This window comes from Megascapheus bottae, chromosome 14 (assembly GCF_031878675.1).
Source record: "Megascapheus bottae isolate mThoBot1 chromosome 14, mThoBot2.hap1, whole genome shotgun sequence".
NCBI classification, from domain to species: Eukaryota; Metazoa; Chordata; class Mammalia; order Rodentia; family Geomyidae; genus Megascapheus; species Megascapheus bottae.
This window is the reverse complement of record NC_143522.1, coordinates 14,558,118-14,578,883: the sequence shown is the minus strand read 5'-3', so window position 1 is coordinate 14,578,883 and position 20,766 is coordinate 14,558,118. Positions and strand designations below refer to the sequence as shown.

The 20,766-nt window shown below is 47.6% G+C and overlaps 1 protein-coding gene across 2 annotated transcripts in view; it reads right to left on the bottom strand.

Moving 5' to 3' along the window:
• The window catches only part of Adck1 (aarF domain containing kinase 1), an 88,502-nt gene that overhangs the window by 32,158 nt on the left and 35,578 nt on the right, over positions 1 to 20,766 (bottom strand). For both annotated transcript variants that reach the window (XM_090344613.1, XM_090344614.1), the window contains 2 exons: positions 19,999 to 20,202; positions 944 to 1,102 (listed from right to left, as the gene is read on the bottom strand). In XM_090344613.1, the coding sequence (XP_090200739.1) occupies positions 944 to 1,102; positions 19,999 to 20,202 (363 nt within the window). The remainder of the gene's footprint in view (positions 1 to 943; positions 1,103 to 19,998; positions 20,203 to 20,766) is intronic.

Below are 20,766 nucleotides of genomic sequence, written 5' to 3'. Positions count from 1 at the left end.
CTCTTCAGCTCAAGGCTACCGCCATACCCCTTGAACCACAGTGCCACTTCTGGTTTTCTGGAGATTAAGGCTGGCTTTGAACCTCGATCCTCAGATTTCAGCCTCCTGAGTAGCTAGGATTACAGTTGTGAGCCACCACACCCAGCTTTCTCTTGTTCCTTTAGGCTCCATAAAACTACAAAAATCCACAGGCAGGTCAGGAGGAAGAAAAGCTGGGAGAATATGAGGGAGGGAGTGACACTGTTCAAAAAGAAATGTATCATTACCTGACTCATATAACCATAATCCCTCCATACATCACCTTTACAATTAAAAAAATTAACTAAATGTGTGAAACTTGGGAGGAAAAAATGATCCAGAAGCATACTAGGGCCCCTGGGGCTTTTCCCAGGTCCTTTACCAGGTAGGTAAGTTTGTTCATCCAAAACAAACATCAGATAACAAAAAATACAATCAGCATAATTATTTCTAAGTGGTGGGACTATCTATTGGCCAACCACATACATGCTCCTTTCTGTTATAATTAACAGAACCCCATGGAACTTTTTAACAGGCAAGGACTATTCAGGAATGGAGAGGACTATTCAGGGAATGGAGATCTTCCCGAGGGACTGGAGGTTGTGCCTACCATGGAACTTTCTCCTCCCAAAGCCATCACCTGGGTTCATCTCATTTCTGCTGCATCCCTCTCCTTCCCACATTCCCCCTACCCCCTCACCAGCAGGTCTGCGGGTTCTGAAACCATCTCAGAGGGCCCCAGAGGTAAATCAAAACTGGTAACTAACCCCTCTACACGGTCTTGTCAAAGTTCTCATGACGTTGCCTCAATCATGATCTCAGGTTAGCTCCCAGCCCGCTGCCAGCGTCAGCCAGTGACTCAGGTCACCTGGATCCCAGAGACAGAGAGACTGAGGGAAAAGGAAGGAGCAAAGGCAGTACGCACCTCCATCAGGAGAATGTCCTTTGAGCTCTGAGACTGCACCTTTGGGTGCTGGACCTTCACGGCGACCGTCCGTCCATCGCGCAGCACTGCTTTATGGACCTGGGCCAGGGAGGCTGCCCCCAAAGGGGTGTCATCGAAGCTCAGGAACAAGTCGTGGATCTGTCAGGATGGAGACAGCACAGAGTAACTGAGAAGATGATGCAGCAACTCAGTGAAAAGGGGTCACCGATGCCCCACAACAGACGTTCTCCTTTACCAGGGCCTTGGCTAGCCTCTCCACTCTGGTGGCATCAGGCAGATGTAGGGGTGGGACAGAAGACACTTGGAGGGAACATCTGTCCCACATGCACAGGGACACTGGACACCTCCATAAAAGGCCAAAGCAGTGCTATCTAGAATGTTCAGAACCGCAACCTCTACTCACTTAATTATCCACCACCGACAGAGCAGGCTCAGGGGACCTATGCCAGAGGCTCTAGACCCAACACCCACCTCTTATCCTGAGTAATGCCTCATCATGGCTTCCTGAAGCCATTCCTGGCCTGACCATGCTGGCAGAGACTCTAAGACTGTCAGCCAGTCCCCAGTCTTGAGCAGATTGCCCATCCATTGTGTGCCTCAGTTTCTCTATGAGATGGAAAATAAACTTCACTCGTCCATCCTTGCCTCCATTCTTCCTTCCTTCCCCTTTTCTCTTTCCTTCCTTCCTCCTCTTCTTTCGCTGTCCTTCCTCCCTTCTTTCTTCTTTCTCTCTTTCCTCCTGCTCTTCTTCACCCTTCCCTCCATTCTTTCATCCCTCTCTTCCTCTTTCATTCTTCACTCCTTCCCTCTGTCCTTCTTTCTTTCCTTCTCTCTTTCAAATGCCACACTAATTTTCCTGAGGGTAAATTTTCTTAATTCAAACGGTGACAACATGATGTACATGTGAACATTCTTCCAGATTGGAAACATTTCTTAAAGATGGCTAAGACTGAAATTCAAATCCTTTCCATTTCTTTAAGCCCTTATATAGACGAGAGAGAGAGAGAGAGAGAGAGAGAGAGAGAGAGAGAGAGAGAGAGAGAGAGAGAGAGAGAGAGAGAGAGAGAGGAAAGAGAGAGAGAGAGAGAGAATATAAGTGGGTTCCACCCGGTTTCCTTTCTCTTTCTGGGGCAGAAGCAAGAGCTTTAGCCCTGTTCCCATCCATTACTCAGTGAGTTCCACACCATCCACACCCTGGAGGGGGTTTCTGGAGCAGAACTGTGAAGCTGACCCCTCTTCCCGCCCAGGCAGCTAGAATGGCCCAATATTCCTGCAGCAAAGGGAACTTGGGGGGTTACCCTCCAGCCTCTACCTAGTCCTGGGGACATCAGTTCGCTTCTTGAGAAGGATAACCAACCTTAAACCTCATGTCATTGCAGGAGCACTGCAGAGTCATTGCACCTCGAGAGTGACATGGCATCACTAGAGCTGTGTGACAAGAACAGCTGCCAAAAGCACCCCCACAGAGTAGTGGAAGAAGGAAAGGGCTGAGGCGAGCAGATTCTAATCTGCGGGATGAGAGGAAGCCTAGCTGCCATGTCCTCCAGGGGCAGGAAGGGACCACACACAATTCCCCACCACACCAGGGGACTCAGGATGCCCCCAAGATACCAACCAAGTCCAGCTACCAGCTCAGCACCCTGAACCAGGCCCAGCTGGGAGGGAGGGTTTGACCATGTTTCCAATTTCACTAGTAGAAGCAAAGGACACAGGGGAAAGGAGGCTGCACCTCTCACTCAGCCCAGGGTACCAGTCAGGCAGAACCCCATGTCACTACCCCAGCATCCCTACAACCATCCTTTCCCTTTCTAGCTGGAAGCAATTCCTATTCCCCATACCCTCCTGTGCTCACACAGACGGGCACACATGCATGCATGCACATTCATGCACATTAATTGATTGCTAGTGGATGTTCCTAGCTAACTTATAAAAAAAAAGGTAAAGATCGGTATTGTAGCCTATAATTAAATATGAATAAAGTATCTCTAAATGGAAGCTGATTTCAAAGTGTGCCGTGGAGATACTTTATGCTGATAGATAGTAAAGAAAAATAGACCCTGTCCTGAGAGCAGAATTATCCCCCCTCCAATGTAGCTGAAACAAATACCACCCTCTCCAATCAGTGAGGCCTTGCCTGTTCCCCTTTCAGCAGAAAACCATTAGTAGGAAAAAAAAACAAACTGCAGCATTTGCAGTAATTAGATTCAAGTAGGGCCCTCAGCTGCCTCCAGACACTCCCAGAAACTTGTCTCCCATTTGAAGGCTTGCTTTCTTGTTTCTTCTCTCTCTGGGTCTGCCAGCAAAATCAATTAAGTAAAACAACTGCATTTAAAAATGACTACTTATGTGCTTTTTAATTACTGTCGACCCAGGATTCAGATATATTGATGGTCAATGGTGCTGCACTGAACAGAAAAAAAACAACAACAACAACAGAAAGTTTCTCTAGCCTTGGATGGATGGAGTGTGTGTGTGTGTGTGTGTGTGTGTGTGTGTGTGTGTGTGTAAAAGTGAGGTGTCCTTTTATGAGGAGAAAAGCATCAAAGGGACAGAGGAAATGTGTCCTCCCCTAGGTCCTGGCAGAGGGGCCATTAAGTCTCCAGCAATCTGGCTGCAACTTGGGGTCTTGGAAGCCAGAGAACAAGGGACATAACTGAGTCACGGGGCAGAGATTCTCCACTAAATCAGCCCTGCAGATTCCAGGAAGCCAGTTTACTGGGTAATGTTTCCAAAATGCCACATTGAGCAGCTAAGCACAGGCCAGGGTCCTCATTCAGCCCGGCACAATGCGACAGGGGGTCAGGCTCTCCTGGCCAGGCAATACTATGACTGCTAGGGAGTTTTGCTGGGTAGGAATGTCTTGGCTGGCCCCACTGGAATGCAGCTCAGTCTGCCTGGCCCTGCTCATTGTCACCGGGGAAGGGAAGGATGGACTTTCTATCAAGGCTAATAACAAATATTCCACCCTGTCAGATTCATAGTCAGGCACATCAGATTAACTTTAGATTTAGAAATGTGAGCATTGTATGGATGATACATCTTATGAATGAGAAACCACCAGGCACCCAGTAAAGACAGAAGCCTGCTTCGAAGCAGGGCAAGTGCCAGCACAGATACCAAGGCCAGGCAGTTTCCACTTACGAGCTGGGGGACTGCCCAGAGAACCTGAGGCAGACCACCTAGGGGAAGTTACTATGGCATTGGCAATAAACAACATCTGGCTCTAGTGTCTTGGGTTGATCCACCCCATGCCTAGCTGGGTGCCAGCTGCCATCCACTGGAGCCAATGGGCAGAAGCATTCTGTGGCTGTGCTAATGTAGTGGCTGAAATGAACCTCACCAGCTCTCCTCAATCCTGCCTAAGGCAGTCAGCATAGCCCCAGCCAGGAGGAACTGTAAAACTCCTGCACTAGCCTTTACCTCCTACATCTGCAACCTCTCTGCTGTGCACTATTTCCCAGGAAAACCTGCCTAGGCACCTTGCCTCCCCCAGTCACTCTACCAGCAGATAGTCACTGGCTGCAGTTCCTACCCCCATTTCAAATACCTCTGATCTGTAGCCCACCTCTTCAGGATCTTTCCTGTCCCTTCCTAGATGGCATTGGACTATGACTGTAAACAGGTCACATGTATACTTTCATTCCTTACATAATGGTTTTAAAAGAGGCTCACCATTTTTTGTTTTGTTTTGTTGTTTTTATGCCAGTACTAGGTTTGAGCTCAGGGCCTGAGCACTGTCCTTGGATTTTCTCAAGGCTAGAGCTCTACCGCTTGAGCCGCAGCACCACTTCTGGCTTTTTTTTACATATGTGGTACCGAGGAATTGAACCCATGTCTTTGTGCATGCTAGTCCAGCACTCTACCCCTAGACCAAACTCGCAGCCCGAGGCTCATCATTTTTTAAATGTACTTTTCTTTGAAGAATTTTTCCCCTCTTCTTTGTATGTGAGCAGGAATTAATGACCCATTCCCAATAAGTCACTTACGTAGAAAGTAACTAAGTTACAGAAGACTTAGCAACACCTCCCCCCCTCATTTGTTCTGGGGGAGACAAGTTGGTGTGTCAGGAGGACACTCAGGAAAGGTCTGCGGGATAAGGAGCCAGACCTCTTGCCCACAAGGAGCTCCCTGAAGAGGCAGCAGACCCGCCAGCTCCAAATGAGTCCTCAGATGACTGCAGCCTCATTAAATATCATATGTGGAACAGTCATAGAGTTAGCCGCCAGCTTGTCTGAATTAAGGAACACCTGGAAAACAGGTAAAGGATGACTTTGGGATGTAAGGGTCTTTCCAGAGGAGACTGGCCTATGAATGACTTGAGTGAATGTAGGCAGGTATCATCCATTTGGCCAGAGGTCCAGAAAGAAAGAGACTTCCCTATCTCCTCCTGAAGTAAGGGTACCTAATACCTGGATAACAGAACTCCAGGCTCTGGTGCCTCTGGAAATCTGATACCCCAGAAATCAGAACTCCAGGCCCTCCAGCCTTTTGATTCCAGGACTTATCCATCTCCAGCTTCTCAGGCCTCTGGCTGTGAAGGGAAAATTCCATTCTTTTCTTCCCTAGACAGCTGCTACTAGAATCCCAAAATCTTCAGCCTACAGATGACTTGTCATGGGAGTTCTCTGTCTCCCTGACCAAATGAGCCAATCCCCTAATAAATCCTTTCCCATGTGTCTTTCCGTCTAAAATTATTCCAACATTCCCACCTCTGGGTGACCTAACACACTGAGGCAGAACCATCCAATAAGCTACTCCCAAATCCTGAGCCATAGATAAATAGCTGTGGTTTAAAACCACTTTGTTTTGGGGGGTCATTTGTTATACAGACATAACAAAGTAACACACACGAGTACACCCATGCCAGCCAGAGACATGGCTGATCCATGCCTGCATTCATAGCTGCTGAACTTAGGGATGCCTTCCAGTCTCTCTCTCCATGTGGTACTCCAGACAGCCACTACCAATGGAATAGAATATGAAATAGAACCAGTGTGCTGTTCCTGTACCCAAGCCAGTCCACAAATACGTACAGCAGACCTGCTATGCAAGAGAAACCATGTGAAGTACATATGCCAACAAAATAGTTTCTCTGGCCTTAGAAAGCAACAGCCAAAATGCAGGAGGCCTACTGAAGACCACGCCCCTTCAGAGCTGCTCTACCCAGTCAAGGCTTGCAGCAGCTGGCCAGGTAGGGTGAGGAGACTTCCAGCAAGACTACACCAACTCTCACCAACTCTCTGAGAGCAGAGGGGAGGAGTCCACGGAGGACAGGGCATCCAAGTCATTCTCCTTCTCCACTCAATAGCTGCCCTGCCAAAGGCAGGATAGCTCGGCCCTCAGCTTCCCTTAAGAGCCATTTATTATAATAAAATAATAATGGGAAGAACAACTTGAGAACACTTAGACCCCATCTTCCATAGAGTTTGTGTTCTTTTTCTTTCTGGGGTTCTGAAGGATCAGACTGTCAGTTCTGCAGAGCCATTAGCTATTGCTGTGGCTCAGATAGGAAGAAAATAAAGGAGAACCCAGCCCCGGAATTTTAATGTTTCTAAGTTCCCAGGAGCAATGTAGGCCAAGGTTCAAGTCTTCCCATTGCTAAAGAGCCTCTAGGCTCCAGGGAATCACTCACGTGGTCCCATGAGGGATTCACGGAGCAGACCAAGCCGATGTCCTCCTACAGGAGAAAGACAAGCACCTGACAGGAAGCAATGAGCCTGGGGATGAGCCCGGGGGCAGGCACACACTTAGCATGCCCTGAGGCAGGGACACTTCAATGCCAGTGCTGCTCAGACTGCCCAGGCTCCAATTCTGGCTCCCAATTCCTCACTGAGTGCTTACTGTACAAACAACCTCAGAGGGTATACGACAGCACCCACTCCAGCCTCCCAGGAACTACAGTAGAGGGCGCCTTGCCCGGTACCTCCAGTGAAGGGGTCAGTATGTGATGGTGGGCAGGGAATAGGCAGAACCTCCTCTGGTCTGTCAGTGTGAGCCACCATCCTTGTCAACCCTGAGGCTGTACTGACTGCCCAACTAGCCCCCCAACTTACATGCCTACCATCTCCAATCCATTCTCTGCATAGCGTGGAGCTATGGAGACCTTTCCAAATCCAAACTAATCATGCCATCGCTTTCTACTTAAACTAGCTTCCAGGGGCTGAAATCCTTAATACAACTCAGCAGGTCTCACCCTACCCACCTTACTTGACCCAACTCCTCCCTCTCTCCCAACCAGATGGCCTCTTTCTGCCCCCAGAACTCTCCTTCCATGTTTACCACAGGGCCTTTGCATATGCGTAGAAGGCTTCCTTCCTCTGCTCACCTTTTACTCCTAGGAACTCTCATGTCCTTGAGAACAAGTGCCCATAGTGGCCCTCTCACCTCCACTTCCCTCCTTGACATCACACCTCCTAGCTTGGATGACATCTGAGCCTATCTGAAATCCCTAACCTATAACTGCTGTACCCAGTCAGTACTGCTTAATGAATGAATGGGGTTGAGATTAGATTCTTCCTTTCATCATCACAGAGAAGGGACTAGGGGCCTTCTTGCTGACCTAGGGGGGGTTGAAACACCTCCCAGAAGCAGCAAGAATCCTATCCACATGGCTGAGGGAGCCTCCGGGGCTCTGAGCACCTCAAGAGTAGTGGGTGAAAGGACTCTACGGGACTATTGTGATAATAATGATTAATAGAAAGCAGATAAACACCCAGTGTGGTGGCCAGCCTGGAAAGCCATCCATTCTCGCTGTCATTCATTAGTGGTGGGGGAGGGGGTAGCTTAAGCAAACCTTCTGCAAAGTGTAGGCTGTAGGCACTGACATTTGATAAATTATTCCTCATAATCCACCATTGCCTGTCATAAATCTAATCTTTCAACATTCCCCATCTTAATAACTCCGGCAGCCTCACAGGGTGACGCGCTATGTCCCTGCCTGCAACAGAGATCCTGACAATGGAGAATAATAAAGCCATGGACTGACTGTCCTCCCCTGAAGGGTCCAACTGAGGCAGATGCCCACCCTCAGATCCAGAGAGCGCCCAAGGGGCACCCTATCACAGGGCCAAAGACAGGAACCAGGGAGCTGCGCTGCCCTCTCCAGCATGAACTCACCTACTTCCTCCTGAATCTGAACTACGTCCCTCCAAGGGGATAGATAGCAAGATGGCTTTGCTCCTCAAGGACCTAGTGTACCACCATTGTAATGCCTTACAGTTGGGTAACATCTGTTCCTTCAGAGCACTCCTGTTTCACTTAGCCGAGCAGATAGCATTGCCCCAACACACTCCCTAACAGTCAACCCTTTACTCATTTACTGAGTGATTGATACATGCAGGGCATTGTGCTCATCACTACCTAGAGTCCCTCCTGGAATGCAAGATGAAGACAGAATTGGTCCCATAAGAGCTAGTGTTCAGGGAATGAAAGGTCAGGGAGGGCCTCTCGAGGAGGTAAGAAAGCTTGACACCTGAAGAACCAGGTAAGTGGTGGAAGTGAAGACAGAGCCTTCTGAGGCAGAAGAACAGGCAGGGAGTGACATACAATACAAGAGAGAACCAAAGATCTAGCCCACAGCATCTCTATCACCAGAGTCTTAGCTGACCTCAGCTCCAGGTCTCCTCCACCCCACCCCACCCCCCATCCCATCTCAGATCAGGTCCCATTACATAGCTCATACCCACTGGAGAGCAAGCCTGACCACAAGGCTTCATGCTCACCCTGGGAGGCCCATGAATTGTGAAAGCTGACAGCTTAGCCGGGAGTTTAGCCTAGCATGCAGGAAGACCCAGGTTCCATTCCTCAGTTTCACATACATAGAAAAAAGCCAGAAGTGGTTCTGTGACCCAAATGGTAGAGCTCTAGCCTTGAGAAAGCTCAAGGACAGTGCTCAGGCCCTAAGTTCAAACAAAGACTGGAGGGGAAAAAAAAGAAAGCTAACAGCTTGTCCTATTAGCCCAAAGCCCCAAAGGCCCTTTCCAACCATCGCCAGACCAAAACCAGAAGGACAGGGAGAATGCTATAGTATACCCCAGCCCATGGCAGATCCATTCATGGCCAAAACGGGCTTCCCCAGCCACCAGACAGGGCAAAAAGCCACACAACAAAGAAACCTGAGCTCTGCTCCCATGTGAGTCCAGAATGAGGTACCAAAGCCCTTTGAGCTCAGCTCATTGTTATCCTGGGGGACCCCATAAGAGAAAATCAAGAAAGGGAGATATGATAACAGAAACAGGTAAGAAGCTGAGACAGAGAGGAAGAGATTTAATGGGACTAATGGCTTTGATAAGGAGTTGGGGACACAAGCCAAGGAACTCAAGCAGATTCTAAGAAGCCAGAAAAGGCCAGGAAAGACTCTCCCTTAGAGTCTCCAGAAAAATTGCTTCTCAGAGCCACAGACTATACAAAAAAAATATATGTAATAAATGTGTGTTGATCAAAGCCACTACATGGTAGTCATTTGTCACAGGAGCAATGAGTTTCTTTGGTTTGTGTCTGTGTGTGTGTGTGTGTGTGTGTTTAAATCAGGTTTAGCAAGTATTCTGCCACTGTTGTCACAGGTCAGCCCTTTTGTTTTGGTAACTTGGTGCTTTTTGTGTTTATTTGTTTGCTTGTTAATCATGGGGCTTGAACTCTGGGCTTGGGCGTTGTCCCTGAGCTCTTCAGCTCCAGGCTAGCACTCTACCACTTAAGCCACAGTGCCACTTATGGTTTTATGGCAGTTAGCTGGAGATAAGAGTCTCATGAACTTTCCTGTCTGGGCTAGCTTTGAACCCTGATCATATCTCATCTCTCAGACTCCTGAGTAGCTAGGATTACAGGCATGAGCCACCAGCACCTGGCTAGCATTAAGTGTTCTTGAATATGTAGTTTCAATTAGTCCTACAGTCAGTAAGATATGTCTCCCTTTTTCCTAATAGTTCCAGAGGTAGAAACATTCAGAGGCATTGACTGACCTACGGAGGAACATACAGCAGAACAGTGAATGAGCCAGGCACTGAGCTTAATTGGCAACCATGCTTGAGACACACAGTTACCCAAGCTGCCTCCAGGAAATGGGAAGGCCAGGAGAGGATCAGGTTCAAAGCCACAATGGCTGGTCTGGGAGGCTGACCTGTACATGACCTTGACCTCCTGAGGATCTGCCATCTTGCCTCTCATCCCTGCATGGGCCCTGCCATGTTGTCTCTAGAGCGGCTGGTGCCAGGATGCAGATGGAGGGGAAAACTCTTTCCTCCAGCAGAAGTGTGGTGCTCTCATTCCTTCTCCAGGAAGAGTCCCCACCTCACCATCCCCTCCGGTCACCCCCCTCATTCTCTACCTGACTTTGCCGCTTGCCAGTGATGGGAAGCCTGCCCTCTGCGTCTAACTGATTTATGTTCACTGTTGAAACAATAATGTTTAATCTGGAAAGGGCTAATCAATTTTTCATGCTGATTATGAATAAGCCAGCTGGGCCTGCTGCTTTATTCATGGAGCTTCAAGAACAAGCCCATTTCCCAGGCCAGGCTCCCTGTGACTTAATCTGTGGGAGACTCTGCTTCCAGGAAGGCCCTTTGGTGAACTAGCTTGGGCTGATTGGAAGGGAGAGAATGTGGGCTTAAGCACACATGGATATGTGTGTGTGTATATGTGTGTGTGTGTGTGTGTGTGTGTGTGTGTGTGTGTGTTCATGAGAAGTCAAGGGAACCTGACAATAGAGGGCAAGCCAGACTTGTGTGGGTGTGTTTGTTTGTACGATGGTAGTATAATGGTGATAGTATGATGGTAGTATAATGGTGATGATAGTGTTACAGTAGTGGTGGGTAGTTATGGTGATGTTAGGTGGAGTTATGGTTGTGGGGGTGGTAGGTGGTGTTACGGTTGTGGTGACAGTTGTGGGGATAGTTGTGAAGGTGGTAGGTGGTGGTGGTATAGTCACAGTAATGGTTGTGGTGGTATGGTAGTGGTGATAGTTGTTTTTAAGTCCATGTGATTCAAGGGAATCGAGACCCATGAGAATGCAGGACAAGCCTGCAGGAGCATACAAGGTAGGCAGCAGCAAGGAGCAGCAGGAGGGACTGCATGGAAAGCTGCAAGGCTGTGAGCTGGAGAGAAAGGGGCAGCTCCCACACTGCCTGCTACGGGGCCTTGTGGACCCTGTGTGTGAAGCCCACTGAGGAGCAGGAGGATGACCTGTGTGGAGGTACCTGGAAGACTTGAGTGGAAATAGCTTGTGGTGGGGAGGGGGCATGGGCCACAGGCTGAGTAAGGACAGAGCTGCATGTAGGGTCAGCCAAATATTAAAGGAGGAAAGCCAGGCTGCTGCGGCCACCGCCTCGTCTCCCTCTCCCAGTGGCTAATGGCAGGCCATCCGTCCCGGCTGACATTAATGCTTCCTGCCATCCATCTCCCACTCGTTAAATTACCATTTTATGGCCAAAATCTCTCTCTCATAATTGATAAAAATCTCCTTTTGATGTTCAGCATTATTGGGGAAAAATGTTTTTTTTACTCTTCATTATGTTTTTAATATAAATGTATTTTTTATTGAGATCTTCTGGGAAGGCAGGATAAGGACAAAAGGGAGGAGGCTCATTTCTTTCCTTGGCCTCTCTCTCATACCTGGCTTTGTGGATACCAGATCCTTCTATTCGGTTCCCAGAACACTCTGTGGGTGGCCTTTTGGATATTTTTTTTTAAGTCAGACACCTGGATAAACCTATGTTATCCCAGAGCCAGAAGACACAGGTCTGGGGTAGCTCACCCTTTCCAGGTAATCTTCAAGGTGGCTTCAAGCCCGTAAAAACTTGGGGCCTTGTAAAGGGTACGCTGGCCTCACCAAGCAATGGGGACAATAGCTCAAGGGACAAAGGCTGCCAGAACAAGGGCAGTACCTGCATGAGAAGGTGCACATGAGTGAGTCAAAGGTAGGAAGAGGTTGGCTCAGCACCAGAAAGGAAGCAGCAAGTAGGCAGCAAAGAACAATAAAGCCAGGCATCTTTTACCCGCAGAGGGCAGGAGCTCAAGACAGTGTTCTTCCAGCCTCTGAGCCACAGGGAAAGGAAGAAAAAGAGTTTCCCTGATCACTTTGGCCCTAACCACTTCCCTATCTCTAGCCAATCCCAGAGCATAATCACTACTACAAATACCCCTCATGTCAATCTACCAAGACATAGGAAGGGAAACTCAGTCTAGATGCTTCCTTCAGGCAGCACCCCCACTAACCCTACCACCCTAAGCACCTGGGGCTCCTCCTTAGCAGTACAACCATAATTCTGCATCCAGTCCTCCCCCTGCAGTCAGTCCAGCACTAACATCAGAGCCCCTAGCTCACACAGTCCCACAAAATGAGGACATACACGGATGTCCAGGCTTCTCCCTAGGCAGTTATGAGGGATTTCTACCAGAGGAGAGAAGGAGCTGAAGGGTGAAAAGGTTCTGGGGATGGATCAAGTGGAAGAGGAGGGGCCAGGATCGTGGCCTAGCAGTAGATTGCTTGTCTCTCATGCACAAAGCCCTGGGTTCGATTCCTCAGTATCACCTACACAGAAAATGCCAGAAGTGGTGCTGTGGCTCAAGTGATAGAGTGCTAGCCTTGAGGAAAGCCCAAGGACAGTGCTCAGGCTCTGAATTCAAGCCCCAGGACTGGCAAAAAAAAAAAAGGCAGAGGAAGAGGAAGAAGGGTTCTTCCAGCAAAATACTACAATGGACAGAAAATTCTACAAGGTATTAGAAAATCCAGTTAAAAACCCAACTGTTGCAGAACCCAAGTTCCTTCTCATAAAACTCAGCATAACACAAGAAATGCTAGCAATGTCCACAGGACATATACTCTGTATCCAAGGCATTCTACCTCTTTACTTGCATGAATTCCTTTCTTCTCCACAGCAAACCCACGTGGTATATACTGTCATTACCCCATATTCCATGTCAAGATCACCAAGGCAATGAACCAACAGGCAGTTAGACTCCTGCCTGTTTCACAAGCTCAATATGAAGGTCAAGTGTCAAGGGAATCGGCCCTGAGGGTACAGATTCATAATCCCCGACAAGGTCCACATGAAGAACTATTATGGTTCATCTTATGTGCCAACCTGGCTGGGCCACTGGACCCAGATATTCAGTCAGCTCTTATTTGAGATTACTCCATGTGGATGTTTTTGGATGACACGTACAGGTACAGTTACTCAGTAGATTTGAGTAAAGCATATTGCCCTCCATAATGTGGGTGGGTCTCGCACCATCAGGGGACAGCCTGGACAAAACAGATGGGCTTCCCTAGAGCAAGAAAGAATTCAGCCAGTAGATGGGCTTCATGCTGGATGTGAATCCAGCCTGCTAGGCTACTCTGCAGATTTTGGACTTGCTAGCCTCCATAATCATATGATGTAATTCCCTGAAATCAATGTCTCTTTCTTTGTCTCTCTTTCTGCACTAAAAGAGAAGGAAAGAGAAAGGGAAAGAGGGAGAGTGAGGGGGGGACAGAGGTGTACAAACAAATGCATATATTCATATCCTGTTAGTTCTGTTTATACAGACAACCCAGACTTAGACAAGACTGAAATCCTGCCCCACCTTAGCAAAGAGGCCACAGCCTGAAGAACAAGCTGAAGGACAGTGAGCATCTACTTCCCACAGGTTCTCCCTGTGGCCCTGTCCCACGCCAGCCTTTCTCCTGCCTCACTGACCCACTTCTGCCTCTGCTGTCCTTGCACCTACAGTGTCTTTTCTCAGCCACTAATGCCAAGCTTGATGACAATTCATGCTTTTCACAACATATACCTATAAACAGGAAGCTGGCCAGTTCAAGGCCAACACAGGCAAAGTTAGCTTTTTTATGAGGAAAAAAATTAAAGATTAAGATCTAATTCACTGTTCACCATAGCCAAGATATGGAACAATCTAGATGTCCCACAAAAGATGAATAGATCCAAAAAAACTATGGTACCTATATACAATGGAATTTTACACAGCCATTACAAAGGATTAAACAATGGCATTCACAGGGAAATGGCTGGACCTAGAACAAATCATGTTGATTGAGATAAGCCAAGATCAGAGAGATGAATGGGGCATGTTCTCCCTGATATACGGATGTTAGATTTAAAACACAACAGGATATGACAAAGTATTCAGGATTCTAGACACACGTACATAGTGAGACCAAAAGAGGATAGTCTTAGGAGAAAAGCACCAAATTTTAATACCCAAGCATGTATGTATATAAAATAATATACTTACTGAAAAGAACTCCGAGAATAAGGAAACAGGTTTTTTTCTTAATTTGTCTTATCACTCTTAGATGACTCTGTGTTCTTTACCTCATATATGATGCAGACATGTACATGTCTGGGGGAAGGTGGGAGATGGCACAGAGTCAGAGGAAAATGAGTGAAAATGTGCAGTAGCTGGGCCTACTGGCTGCACTGGACATTGATGAAAGTGAACCACACAACTTGTGAGCGGAAATGGGAGGGGAGGAATGAGAGAGAATGAGGAAACAGATGATATTAAGCAAAAGGAAAGAAATGTACTTATCACCTGACATATGTAAAGGTAACCCCACTGTATATCACCTCTAAAACAACAATAAAGTATAAAAATTCATTAATTAAAAATTAAAAAAACAAAACAAGGGAGACAACGAGGATAGGAGTAAAACTTCCCCAAAAGAAATGTACTCTTTACCTCACATATGTAACTGTGAACCTTTTATACATCATCTTTATAATAACAATAAATATTTTTTCCAGTCCTGGGGCTTGAACTCAGGGCCTAAGCACTGTCCTTGGGCTTTCTCAAGGCTAGAGCTCTACCACTTGAGCCACAGCACTATTTTGCTATGTATGTGGTACTGAGAAATCAAACCCGGGTCTTTGTGCATGCTAGGCAGGCACTCTACCACTAGGCTAAACTTCCAACAATAAATATTTTTAAGACTAAGGCATAATCCAAAAAACAGAGTACTTGCCTAACCAGCACAAAGTCTTGAATATAATTCCCAGCACTGCATAAACACACACACACACACACACACACACACACTCTCTCTCTCTCTCTCTCTCTCTCTCTCTCTCTCTCTCTCTCTCTCTCTCTCTCTCTCTCTCTCTCTCTCCCCTCTGTGAGGGGAGTTAAGAGATAAGAGTGATAAAAACATATAACCACACTCCCTGAGATACCAGCATAAGAGCTGCCCCTAACAAAGGCATTTCTCCTCTCCACTCCAGCAGCTGACCTCATTTCCTTCTGTTTCTTATAAAACTTCAGAGGTAGAAAGAATCTTATCCGAAACAACTATATTTGAGGACAACAAACCAGCCTCAATAATTTCTTGAAATATGTAGGAATAAAATCTGACTCACTTGTGTTTTGAGGGAAGGATCTATGGATGAGTGTGTTTGTGTGTTTGTGTGTGTGTGTGTGTGTGTATGTGTGTTCATTACCAAAGAAAACTACCTGTGCAGTTCACTATTCTACTAACCACTTGTTAAACCTGCTTTCCCCAGTGTTCTGCCCAACTCGGACAGTGTCATCTACGTCCTCCCGACTCCTACAAGATGACCTGACATGCTCGGGCTGTTATGGAGTTCTTTCAGCCCCTGAGCTGCCCACCTCTCATATCCCACTTCTTTCAACTTTGTTCATGTCTCTCTCCAAGTTCTCCTATCCTTCAGACTCACAATCTAAACAGAAAGTTCCAGGCCCTCCAAAATGTGGTCTCGGGCCCAATGGTGGAGCCTCCTCAACACCACATTCCAATCAACAAGACTCTATGGTCACCTTGAAGCTTTATGCTCTCCCATCACTGCACCTTTATGGAACCTTTGAAACTCTTCCAGTCCCAGCCATCTTTGAGGGCCTGAGTCTGTACCATCCATTGGGATGGAGACTCTTTCTCCTTCAAACTTATGCAACCAGGCATTGCCTTGACAAGCACCCCTCCCTATGAACCAGAATCGAGCCATACCAATCCTCACAGCACTGTGCCTTCTCACAAATCCTAATCCCCTGAACCAGCAAGGGAGGGAAGCAACACAAGAATGAAGGAGAAGTTGTTGATCCATATAATTACAGGCTGTCAGAGCCTGCAAGGCACCTCAGAGGGAGCCCCGGAGGAGGAAGGTAGAAGGATGGTTTGTGTTTGTTACAACAAACCATGCCTACTCCTCCAGCAAGGGGTCAAGAGCTCAAGGAGACTAAGGTGGCTATGTTAGTCACCTTCATGTTGCTCTGAAGAAATTCCAGAGATAATTCACTTTTAAGAGAAAATGTTTATTGTGCTCATGCTTCTGGAAGTTCCAGGCCACAATCAGAGCCTTTGCTCTGAACTTTGGCAGGGGTACTAAATGGCAGTGACAAGGAGGACACAGCAGAACAAACCACCCCCCTCATAGCCAGAAAGCAAGAGAGACCAAAAAGGTACAAGGCCCATAATCCCCTGGAAGGGTGTGTTCTCCATGACCAAGGACCATCTACTTAGCCCTTCCTCCTAGCATTGCCACCATCATCCAACCCACCCTGGGGAGCAAACCGTTAATAGATGGAGAATATGTTTCCAACCACAGCAGCAGTCAACAGCCTCAGCTTAGCCTGTACCTGCAGCCTTGGCTCTTTGGACGGTGCCCAAGAGTAGAAAGAACCAGAGTCTCATCCACCTGATCAGGACTCTCTCTCTACAGGGAAGGCCAACCTCCAACATGCTTCCTGACTCTCAAGCTCAGGCGCCATCTGCTGGCCAAGGTCAGCACAGCACCTAGATCTTTGGCCTCAAGGAGAGTCTGGGAACCAAATCTGACACCATCCTCAACTCAGTTCCTTCTAAGGCTGTTTAAAGACTGTGTCTCCTGATGAATTCGAGGACCATAGGTCTCTTCCCATTATGGTTGCTGCTGCACATAGCCAAGTGATCCTGGCACACTGGTAGTCAATCTATGAAAGGATGGTCCCCTTCGCTGGCCACTCCTCTATACTTATGGAACCCACTTGATGGTCAAAGGTGTGGACTGATCTGAACTAAACATAATCATGAGGTCCAGGGTCCAGATATCATCTTCCATGACCATGCTGGATCAAAGCCAGCCTCATTCCCTGAGGACATAAGTGACTTTCCAAGGCCTCTGTTGATGGGAAAGGACCCCACAAGGCCCACTGACTGCTCAGCAACAGTCCTGAGCTCCAGCCCAACCACCTCCTCTCTGTCTGCAGTATGAGATTTAAGAGCACTCATGACTTGGACTAGCCTCAGAATCTAGCCAAGGACTGGGACCTAGAAAGATAGCAATGCAAGACAAACTCAGTTCTTTCCTCTTTTTCTTTCTTTCTTTCTTTCTCCCTCCCTTTCTTTCTTTTTTCACAAGAGAAAGCTTTCATTGTAACAGCAAAGGGAACAAGATGGCCTTTCCCACACTCGGTCCTTTCAACTACATGCATGAAAGCAGGGATGAAACAGAGCTACCAAGGAAGGGCCTAGGGCTAGTGAGGCTCCCAGGTTTTTGCTCCAGTGTCACCCTGGAAGTGACACTGATCCCCACACTGTGTCAGGGGAGGGGCTGGAGGAGGAGGGAAGTGTGAAATGACTGACTTATCCCCCGCCCTCACACCCCCACACTCACCTACCCTGCTTCCTACACAGCTCCTTTCCCCTCCCTCCACCCACAGCCCGCAAAGTATGTCACCAGGGAACAAATGACATCTCCCCAAGCAGGGGAGGAGGGAAGACTTTGACTGTGCCTGGGCCTGCTGTGGTAAAAAAAAAAAAAAAAAAAAAAAAAACAAGGTTTGCAAGCTTCCCTGCAGTGAAGGCTAACCCCTAGTAACCATGACCTTGACTTAAGCTTCTCTTTCTCAGGGAGCTCCAGATAAGACAGGCCAGGAGGCACAAGGTCTTGCTCAAGACTACCTGGCTGAGGAGGTGAGAGAGATGTCATTCAACCCCAAACATCCTCCATGTCATCCAACCCTAAACATCCTCCAGTCTGCTGAGTGGACCCATATAACTGCTGATGCCCCAAACATCCCATCACACTCCACCCAGGCTTCAAAGAAGCCATTGAACTGCTCTTGCCCCTTCCACCTCCCCAGAAGCTTCCAAGTGTTAATCTACTACCCCCCCACCCATCCTCACATCCACCCCCACTAAACTGCCACATGTCAGCGATGCTGTGCTTCAGTGCTATTACAGTGATTTATTTCCTTTCAATTTGGGAATAAATCATATGCTGTTGGAAACTGGAGGCCAACAATCCCAGCAAGAATCAAAGGCATGCTTAACAGGTACTGTGCTGACCCTGTCCTCTCTGCCTGATATGCATCGATCCTAATCCTGCTCCCCTCAGCCTGCAGCCTGCCCCTTCACTCCAAACCCCAAATCAAAGCTTCCTTTCATTCCTTTTTTCTCCTTGTGAAGGAAATGTTTCTAGGAGCAAGGGAGCCACAGCTGTTTCTGAGCTCACCTCTTGCCTAATCCAAGCACCAAAGAACCAAATAATGAGGGGACATCCTTGGCTGGGTGCTGGGTACCTGGTACCAGTTCTACATTAAGGAACTGATCATCACAGCCAGTTCTACACAAATCAATAAAAAAAAATTGAACCGGTCTTCATCAAACTGTTGAGCCTATTATTCTCAGCCCTGCCCTTTGTAACCAAAGGAAGCTCCTTCACACATTAAACAAACACCGGGACCTACCACACACTCCATTGCTCTGGGTTCTGGAGAGCCTCAAAGACTGGACTCAGAGAGGGTCAGAGAGGTTCATAATAGAGCTGACATTTGCCAAATGGATGGGAAGATGGACAAATGGTCTGGAATCACTTGGCAGAGAGAGGACAGAAAAAACACATTGTAAGTAGATAGGGGAGCACAGACACCAAGACTAAGGCACCCGAACCACATGGTCAGAGTCAAGGAAAACAACCCATCGCCAGAGTACCCAATATTTTCTGGACATTTGCTCCACCCTAGCCAAAGCAAGTTGTATTGATTATCCCTTCTCCTCCTCACAGCAATCAATCCTCTGAAGTGGGAGCCACGGTTATCCCCCTTCCATAGACAATGATATTTGTTCTGGTTCAAGGTCTCGGCCATCTTATGCCGTACCCACTGAGTCCTACAACAGGTAGGGCTTCCATAGCTCAACCAAGGGCAACTGGAAAGCATCAAAAGTATTAGCTTGCTGAACGCTCAACTTAAGTATCAATTGGCTCAGAAAACTCCAGAAGACCCAGAAAATTCTCTACGGGGAGAAGTCTAGATACAATAATAGATAAGGTCTGGGAGTTTGGCCTAGTGGTAGAGTGCTTGCCTAGCATGCACGAAGACCCGGGTTCAATTCCTCAGTACCACATACATAGAAAAAAGCTGGAAGTGGTGTTGTGGTTCAAGTGGTAGAGCTCTAGTTTTGAGAAAAAAAGCCCAAGGACAGTTCTCAGGCCTTGAGTTCAAGCCCCACAACTGGCAAAAAACTAAATAAAAAACAAGGCCTTGAGTTCAAGCCCCACAACTGACAAAAAAGTAAATAAAAAACAAACAATAATAGATAAGAAGAGGAATGGTTTTAGTAGACAATTCTGAGGGACCTTCAAGGTATAGGATATTATTTCCTTTTCTTTTTCTTTTTCTTTCTTTTTTTGTCGGTCATAGAGCTTCAACCCTGGGCCTGGGTGTTGTCCCTGAGCTCTTCTGCTCAAGGCTAGAACTCTACCACTTGAGCCACAGCACCACTTCCAGTTTTCTGGTGGTTAATTGGAGATAAGAGTCTCATGGCCTTTTTGTGCCTGGCTGGCCTTGAATCATGATGTTCAGATGTCAGCCTCCTGAGTAGCTAGGATTACAAGTGTGAGCCACAGCACCTGACTGGGAATTCCATATTTTAATGATATTGTCCCCTGAAGGCCCCTGAGACTCTTCTGGCCTCTGACTTTAGCACTGAGCCTTACTGTGACATTTGGCTGTGCATCAATGGAGGATCCCCACCTCCTGAGCCCAGGTGACAAAAGCTCCATGGGGGCTTGCCAGAAGCAACCTGTCCGGCCTCATTCCAGGAGTGGTACCTCTTTCCCGAGGTCCTCACGGATGACCTGGCGGATCTCCTGCATGCTGCTCTGTGGGGCCTGGCTGTGCAGCACCTTCAGCGTGCTGGTGTACTCCACCGGCAGCACATGGTCCAAAGAGCCCAGGTGCTGCCCCACCTTGATGAAGGTACCCCGGTTGGCACAGCAGAGCTCGCAGAGTCGCCTGGCGGAGCGGAGGTGCACCTGCAGGGAGACAGACAGGGGCACAGAGCAGTGAGTGCAAGCTGCTCTCAACAACATTTCCCACTCTGCCCTCTTCTCTAATACCTTCATTATTCCCCAGTGCCCAGGACAGGTGAATTTGCAACACACACACACACACACACACACACACACACACACACATCTCCCTTCATCTTCTCCTTCCATATTCTCCTTCAGTCCTGCTATCCAGATCAGTCAATTCCAGTCTTTCAAGACTGGAACTCAGGGATACACGCTGGAAAGCCACCATGCTCAGCAACTGAATAAAGTATACCTTCTTTAAGGAGTAACTTCAAGGCAGGTGACAGTGGCTCACACCTATAATCTGACCTACTCAAAGCCAGCCTCAGAAAGTCTGAGACTCTTATCTCCAATTAACCACCAAAAAGCTGGAAGTGGAGATGTGGCTCTACTTTGCTTTGAGCAAAAAAACAAAGGTATCCCCCACCCCCACCCCCCCACACACAGTTCAATGCAAACTAAATTTAAATAAAACTAAGTGGGCTCCTATGACATAATGGTAAACAGCAACAGTTTTGGAAT